The sequence below is a fragment of the Heliangelus exortis genome, chromosome 2 (genome assembly GCF_036169615.1).
Source record: "Heliangelus exortis chromosome 2, bHelExo1.hap1, whole genome shotgun sequence".
NCBI lineage: Eukaryota > Metazoa > Chordata > Aves > Apodiformes > Trochilidae > Heliangelus > Heliangelus exortis.
In genome coordinates, this window is record NC_092423.1 from 129,454,330 (window position 1) to 129,462,484 (window position 8,155).

Here is an 8,155-nt window from a genome sequence, read left to right on the forward strand (position 1 = left end):
GCGCGGCCCCGAGCGCGGGGCTGTGCACGCCGCGGGGTGGGCCGGCGGCGGCGGGCGGGCGGGGACAGAACTCCACGCCACTCACCGCTGAAATGTGATGGACCGGGCAGGGGGCGGCTCAGACTCGCTCCGAGCCTCGGCAGGGTCGAAGGCGGGAGGCTGCGGGCGGGTGGCGGGCGGTCTATGCCGGGGCCCCGGGACCGTCGCAGCCAGAGCTCCCAGCCGCCGCCCAGCCCTCCGCAACATGCCGGCCGCCGCCGGGCCCCGGCCCCGCTGAGCGCCCCCGCTGTGGATCTAATGTCTCCGTGAAGGTGCCGCGGCCGCCGCCTCGGCTTTATCCCGGGAGGAGCCGCCGGCTGCGGTAGGTGAGTGGCTTCCCCGTCCCGCCCTGCCCGCTGCCATCGTCGGGGCACCGAGAGTAGCGTCCCCTCGGCGGGGAGCGCGGTACCGCCGTGTTTACTTTCAGTTTGCCGCTCCCGGGGGCTGGGGTGCGGGTCCTCCACACGCCGCGGGCGCGTTGCTGCGAGGCGAGGGGACGGGGCCTCCCGGGTCCCGCGGTCCGAGTCTTTCACGCCAAATTCCCCCCGGGGAGGAGCCGGCCAGTGCTTGGCCCACGGGGCTGACCCGTGGGTCGCACTGGAGGGGTCTTCGGTGCGCGGAAACATCCCCGGCCACACGGGCAGCGGCGGACGCGTCTTCGGCTTGGGCTGTCGCGGATCGGAGGCGCCCGAGGCTGTCCCGGTCCCCGGGAAGGACAGCGGCGCCCTCGGGGCACGGCCGCGGCCCCGCCGCCAGAAGCAGGGAAGAAGATAGAGAGGCCGGCAGGTCGGCGGCAGGCGGGCAGGTAGAGAGGCGCGTTCCGCCGCGACACCGGGCTTAATTTAATTAAGTGCTCTGAATGGAAAGGGAAAAGGAAGTGCCGAGTTTTAAGTAACATCCGTTTTTGGCTGACTTTCCCCCCCGCACCTTATTATAACAAGCCTTAAAATCGCCCGCGAAGGGACTTTCTGACCTTTTTTGCTAGGTTTCAATCAAGTTACTTCTGAGTGCAAGTACTAGCAGATGTTCCGTGGTTGAGGCAACAGTGTAGTTTTAAAAGTTTCTGCACTGAAATACGGATGTCATGTTCGGAATAGTTTTTCGGACTTGGTTCTCTGACATTGAAACGAGCGCTGTGCAATGACAACCCCATACATATCCGCAAAACGCGGCTGAAAAAGACGAAGCTCTGAGGTCCGACAGAAATGCTGTACCTACCTCGGTCATAGTTTGTAGCCGGTGGCTTCGGAACCTAGCCGCAGCCAGCCGGGATGGAGGCAGGAACAGCGGTAGCAGCCAGCGAGAACCGATTATATTGCCGCTGTGTCGGTTCCTGGTGGAAAGCGAATAGGAACTCACACTACGACAACTTTAAAAATAAGTCTCTCTACATATAACCACCTCCCCCTTCAGAAAAAAAAAAAAATGGTCGCCACATACAATAGGTCGTATCGATAACACTGTCTCCGGTATCCATACAATCACAAACGAGAAAACTGGGCAGCGGTGGAGGAAGCTCTGGAGAGCCACTATTAAGGAGAATGAAGACGAGGGACGGAGAGGGGGGGTGGAGGAGGGATAGCTACAATTCACACCCGACCTCGTTACCGCTTTTTTTTTTTTTTTTTTTTTTTTTTTTCTTTCCACGGAGGGGCAGTTCAGTTCGGTGGCACAAACGAGAAGGAAAGGTATTTTAGGAAAAATATCGAAAAGTCTCCACGCGGAGGCTGCACGGTGCCAGCGGAGCGGCCCGACCCGTGTGACCATGGTTTGGACTGTGGGGCGGCGGCCCAGAGGGGCAGGGACGCGCCCTACTCTCTGGGGGGTTTGGGATTTTTTGGAGGAAGAGTGTCTTTTTTCCTTTCGGAAGCTACGCGTTACTGGTCCCTCCACCCAAATCCCAGGAGGTGCTGGGGCACCTTCCGCCTTACCCTTGTTTACAGGCCCGGAGAGACCCCGGCGCTCGGTTTCGCTCAGCTGGGGAAGAGCCGCCGCTTTTCTGGCTCATGGCAGTCTCTCGATTGCTGGAAGTGAACCCTCCCTGGGAAAAAAATTAAGAAAAAAAACAAACGAAAAAAAAGGAGAAGGCAGGGGCTTGCCCCTGCACCCTTGTCCTACGGAAGGGGAGCGTCTCCTCCGGGGTGCCGAGAGGTCCTCCCGGGCGGCGGGAGAAGCGGGCCCGGCAGTTTCGGTTGAATGGGCTGAGTGAAACCCTCTGACAGTCACACACCGCTCATTAGCTCACGGCCCCGCCGCTCCGGCGGAACTCTCGCCCGGGAGACGGCGGAGGGGGTGCGGGGGACTCGGCAGGACGGCTCTGTCCCACCGGGGTACTCTCGCCCCTCTCGGCCCTGCGGGATGGAGGGAGTAGGCTGCGGGGCAGTCCTCGTCGGGCAGGGAAGGCCTGCGGGCCAGCCGCTTTCCTCGCCGCCGATGGGATCGCCCGGGCCTGGGCGGGCTGCATGGAGCGGCCTCGGCCATCTGGAAGGGATCTCAGCGCAAAGTGGATTTATTTAGGACCTGCGGCGCGGGGGGCTGGGTAGGAGGTGTGTGTGCGGGGCAGGAGCTCCTTTTCTCTCCCGCTGTTATCTTGATAAATGAGTTGTTGTTGAAGGAACAAAAATAAGCACCCGAGCTGGGAAAAACGCGGGGTTTATTCCCCAGCCCTCTCCGCCCCCCGGGCCTGCCTCGACTCCCCATGAAGCACCCTGCTCCCTCCCGGGGAGGCCCCAGACAGGAGGTTCGGGGTCGGGGCCTCCGCTCCCGCGGGGGTTGGGCAGAGGGTAGGAGCGACTCCGGGGGCCAAGTCGGAAGAGCGGGGGGCAGGAGGGAGGCGGTCTAGGGGTCCCCGCAGTGGCCGCGGCCCTGGACTTGCTGGGGGCAGTGGCAGAGCGACTGGGAGCGGAGCGGCCCCTGCTCCTTTCCGGGTGCATTTTTCCACGATTCGTTTAATTTGAATCTGAGGCTCATTCGCTTAACACGGCGCTGGGTTTTCTCCTTTTTATTTTAATTTGAGGTGGGTGTTTCTCTAAGTAATTTTTTTTTTTTTTTTTTTTTTTTTTTTTACTCTTTAGCTTCTTTGGTGGAAGCGATCACGCCGATAGATTCGAGGTGGCCTCCGGGGAGGGGAACCACAGCTGCAGTGGGGCTCTGAGGCCGCAGTCGGGAGCCGTGCGTGGCCCTTCCTGGCTCCACCGCTGCCCTCGCCTAGGCTAAGGGGTACCACGCTGCTCTTAGTAAAACTCTCTTTCCCATCCTTTCTCCCTCTTTCTTCTAGGATTTTTTTCCCGTCTCGAAAGCCCAGCAGAGCCACCAGCTGCACCGTCGGCCTGCGCCCGCCCCAGGAAGATGGGAAGCAAGGCTCTGCCAGCCCCCATCCCGCTGCACCCGTCCCTGCAACTCACCAACTACTCCTTTCTCCAGGCTGTAAACACCTTCCCCGCAGCTGTGGACCAGTTGCAAGGTCTGTATGGACTCAGCGCCGTGCAAACCATGCACATGAACCACTGGACACTGGGTTACCCCAATGTGCATGAAATCACTCGCTCCACCATCACGGAGATGGCGGCAGCCCAGGGCTTGGTGGACTCCCGCTTCCCTTTCCCTGCTCTCCCCTTCGCCACGCACCTCTTCCACCCCAAGCAAGGGGCCATCGCCCACGTTCTCCCAGCCTTGCACAAGGACAGGCCCCGCTTTGACTTTGCCAACCTGGCCGTGGCCGCCACGCAGGAGGACCCCCCCAAGATGGGGGAGCTCGCCAAGCTGAGCCCTGGACTGGCCTCGCCCCTCTCGGGCATCAGCAAGCTGTCCCCGGACAGGAAGCCCTCCCGCGGCCGCTTGCCCTCCAAGACGAAAAAGGAGTTCATTTGCAAGTTCTGCGGCAGGCACTTCACCAAGTCCTACAACCTCCTCATCCACGAGCGGACCCACACAGACGAGCGGCCCTACACCTGCGACATCTGCCACAAGGCTTTCCGGAGGCAGGACCACCTGCGGGACCACCGGTGAGGGACCACCGCGACTGGGGCCGGACTGTGGGGAGCTGCTTGCGGTGGGGAGGTGGATGGAGGATGAGGGGGGAGGAGACGGGGTGGGGAGGCTCAGCCGCTCCGGGAGCTCTGGGCTGAGCCCGGAAGGCAGCAAGGAAGAACCCCGCTCCGGCTCCGCAGGCGGGCCAGGGCAGCCAAAAACTGCGCTCTGCGTGGGACGGGAACCCACTTTGGGAGGGCTGGGGTGAAACTCCCGGGCTGTTGTGCTTCTGAAGCGCGGCGCTGGGGAGTGCGCTGATGGGGCGCAGGTGGGGGTTCCCTGGTTCCCCCCTCCTTCAGCTCCGCACCCCGAGGCGGATGCCGAGCGGAGTCCTCGGCCGCTGGGAGGAGGATCCACGCTGCTTTCGGGGGAGAGCGGGCTCGGGTCCCTCCGTCTGAGCAGATGCTGTCCCGATCTGTCACCAGAGAGGGCAATCACGCCTCGATACGAATTATTACAAATGTTTTGAACCGATAGAGGAGTTTAACCATAAACAGAACTATACGGGGGGAGCAGGAACAGCGGGAGGGAGGTGCAGGGGGAGAATGCTGAGGGGAGCCAGATTTGGGGGAGCGGGACTCGGCGGCGGGTGGTCCCGCGCTGTCTGCAGCGTCGCTCACCCCTCGGGTTGCCTTCCAGGTACATCCATTCCAAAGAGAAACCCTTCAAGTGCCAGGAGTGCGGGAAGGGCTTCTGCCAGTCCAGGACCCTGGCGGTCCATAAAACCCTACACATGCAGGTGAGCCCGCACAGCTTTTCTGCGCGCGTATGCCATTGGCGCGGAACCGGCCCGGCCCGGCCCGGCCCGCCGCGGGACAGGGGGGGCGCTGCCGGGGGTATGGAGGTCCGGTGCTGAGGGGAACGAGGGGGCTCGGGAACTTGACGGCTCCGTGCTTCCCTGGGAGAGGGAAGCGACCGGTGTCTATCTCCGCGAGAGACCCGCGTAAAAACGGCGGCCGCGGGAGATGGACTTAAAACCGTCGGGGACTCGGTTGGCTTCGGGGAGCGAGCCCCGGTTTTGGTTTCGACCACGCTGCCATTTTGAGGCGTTTTTCGTTGAGGGCTCCAGCCCTGCCTCGGAGGCAGCAGGCGCAGAGCGGCAGAGGAACCCGGCGGAGCGGTGCGGAGCTGCCAGCCCGTCCGCCGGTACCGCCGCGCCAGGCGGGTGGGCAGCGGGAGCTCCGCAGCGGGGGGATGGAGCAGCCGCCGCTATCTCTACGCATCAGGAGCGCGAAATGCCACGAATCGAGATCTCTAAAACAGCCCTTTTTGGGACAGGGCAGGGCAAGACAGGCAGTCTGCCGTCCGCCCGGGGCTGCTCTCGTCAGGGTCCAACCCCGGTATTTCACATTGTGCGTTGCGATAAGAAAAAGTACAATAATACGTTAAACCAGGTAGTTTGTGAAGGATTAATCCTTTGCTTGCTTCAAATCTGAACAGGAATCTCCACACAAATGCCCCACATGTGGAAGAACCTTTAATCAAAGAAGTAATCTGAAAACTCACCTTCTTACCCATACAGACATCAAGCCCTACAACTGTGAGCAGTGCGGCAAAGTGTTCAGGCGAAACTGTGATCTACGGCGGCACAGTCTAACTCACACCCCGCGGCAGGACTTCTAGAGCAGCCAGGGACCCGCGCTCCGCTCCAATTTGCCCATTTTACTCAAGGACTGTGTTGTAGGAACTCTCAGACACGCACACACACACGCACCCGGAGACACGCACGCAGTCTCGGGGCCGAGCTTTCCTACCACATGTCTGCGAAACTCGTTTAGAGAGTGCGGACTGCAGGATCGGGCCCCTCTCCTACTCACACCAAGGCGTATAAAGCTCATCTTGTAGATACTCGCGGCTCATTTTAGAGCTCTGTACAGAATGTGGGTTTCTTCGTTTGTTTCATATCGTTGTGTCAGATGCACACCGATAAAAAATCGGGAAGGCAAAGTATCTCTTAAAAGGGTATTTCAAAATAAATCCTTTTTTTTTTTCCAAATACCTCCTGCCTTGTTGTATTATTCTCTGAACACTTGGTCTTTTTTTTCCTGCTGTGTCAATGCAATGGTAACACATACTGAATAAATTTCCCAGCTGGGTAATTGTACTGTCACAACAATTTTGGTGATCGCTTTTTTTTTTTTTTTTTTTTTGGCCTGTTTCACTGTCGCTGTTGTGTTATCTATTGTTAAGTAAAATGAAAGTGCCGTATTTGAGAGTTTATAGTTCTATTACCTAACAGTATGAATGTCTAAATATTAACTTCTGTACTTTTCTTATTTTCCCGAACGATTTTTCGAATTTCCTTACTTTTTTTTTTTGTTTGTTTTTAAGGAGAGAAAGAAAGAAATATTTGCAAATAAACAGATCTTAGGAAATAATGCATAGAGCCGTTCTTACGCCAAAGCGGCTTATTAGTAACTTATTTGCAATCAGCCCAGATATTGTAAAAGTCATCCCTCTCGCGGAGATTGCAGCAGGCAGCCTCCTGCCAGTAGACTTTGGACACAGGCAATTCACCCGCGCAGACAGGGACTTTATCCTGCAGAAGACGAGTCTTTCCCGACAGCTCTGGGAGCAAACAGCCAGGCGCAAATACCGCTCCCCGCCCCGGGGCTCGTCCGCGGGATCCCTCCCGTCCCTTCGCAGGGCGCCGGTGCTGCCCTACCCGGTCCCACTCACTCTGGCATAGGAGACTCCCCTCACCCCCCCCTCACTCCCCTCTATTCGCGCCGCTCCGCGCTATGCTGCGCCCGCGGGAGCCGCCCGCGGATGAGCACCGGGGACGCGCCCGGTGCGGAAGGACTGTTTCCCCCTCGCTGGGGACCCTCGCCTCACTATGCCCCTCCCCCTTTTCCCTCCTTCCCTCACCACCCTTGAAAGACCCTTGACTCCCCCCGTCGGGGTGACCCTTAGTAGCCCGGCCGTGCCCACCCTATGGGCTGCACACAGTGCACCTGTACTCAGTATGCTCGTAGCAGGGCGGTGGCACCGACCCTCGGGCTTCCCTCCCTTCTCACCCATGTGAGACCTACACCAGTGGCTCTGGTCCCTCCGGGACCGCCTGGTGCCAGAGCTGAGGTGTTTTCCCTTCTGTGTTGCACAGGGGCTTGGATATGCATCCCCTCTTATGCCACCCCTCTGTGGGGTCTTGTCACTACTGGCATCCTCCCTGCAGTGTTGTTGAGTAGTTTGGAGCCTTGAAAGTTTTTCTTTTCCAGGCTGGGGACACCCACCCTGCCCTACTCGTTTCCCAAATTAAGGACCAGGTTATAATGGGAGGGAGAAACCTTCCCTCTCAACACAGGGAGCTCTGTGTGGGGCGGGGGTGGTGGGGAGCAAGCCCCTTGCATCCAGCTTAGGGGGCAGGGCTCCACTCCTGGGCCCCACCTAGCAAGGTGCCAGGGCTCCAAGATGGTCAATCCACAGAGAAAGTCACTGGTCCCAGCAGGGCCATGGTGAGCAGGTGCTGTTAGATCTTGAGAGGCTCCAGCATCACCATCCCTAACTCTTCCCTGCAGCAGTGAACCACAATGCCTGAACCCTGTTAGTGAGTATCAAGTCAAAACCAGCAGCTCCTGGGCTGCCGTCAGGCCACTGGTTACTGCCTGCAGCTGTTTATTATCTGTCTGCTTCCTCTCCAGAGGGCCACCATGCTCACCCTGGGACAGGCACAGGGACCCTCGAGCCAGCCCTGCTCTGAGGCAGCCAGGTAAGTTTCCATCGAAGCAGCAGACATGGCAGTCTAAAACTCAGCATAAATTTTTTAGAAGGTCAAGGCCTCTCTCTCCAGATGCTCCTGATGGGGAGGGAAAATAGTATTTCTGCAGCCAAAGTTTATGCTTTTTTACTCCCTGTGACTTTTCCTTTGGTGTGATGCTGCACCCTATGACTGCCATCCTCCCATGCTGGCAGCCCCTGTCCTCCATCTCCAAACTGCTCCTCTCCAAATGTCTCAGTGAGCATCTCTAACTCCCTTTCTGTGGGCTTCTTCCCATTATTTGATTTCTCCCTGTCTGATTTTTCAATTCCTAGTGCATTCCCATTCTCCCATTAGGTTATTTCCTCTAAGTTTCTCTATCCTTATTGT

At 58.7% G+C, this 8,155-nt stretch overlaps 1 protein-coding gene across 4 annotated transcripts; it reads left to right on the forward strand.

Moving 5' to 3' along the window:
* The first annotated feature begins 228 nt into the window (after positions 1–228).
* On the forward strand, positions 229–6,064 carry OSR2 (odd-skipped related transciption factor 2). 4 transcript variants are annotated; one of them, XM_071738031.1, is made up of 4 exons: positions 229–365; positions 3,317–4,043; positions 4,708–4,807; positions 5,509–6,064. In XM_071738031.1, the coding sequence occupies exons 2-4, from the start codon at positions 3,388–3,390 to the stop codon at positions 5,689–5,691; spliced, it is 939 nt and encodes a 312-aa protein (XP_071594132.1). In that variant the 5' UTR covers positions 229–365; positions 3,317–3,387; the 3' UTR covers positions 5,692–6,064. The 4 variants fall into 4 exon arrangements, with proteins under 4 accessions (XP_071594132.1, XP_071594135.1, XP_071594133.1 ...); XM_071738034.1 differs by having other exon boundaries at positions 5,591–6,064; XM_071738032.1 differs by having other exon boundaries at positions 229–361.
* Positions 6,065–8,155: the final 2,091 nt, after the last annotated feature.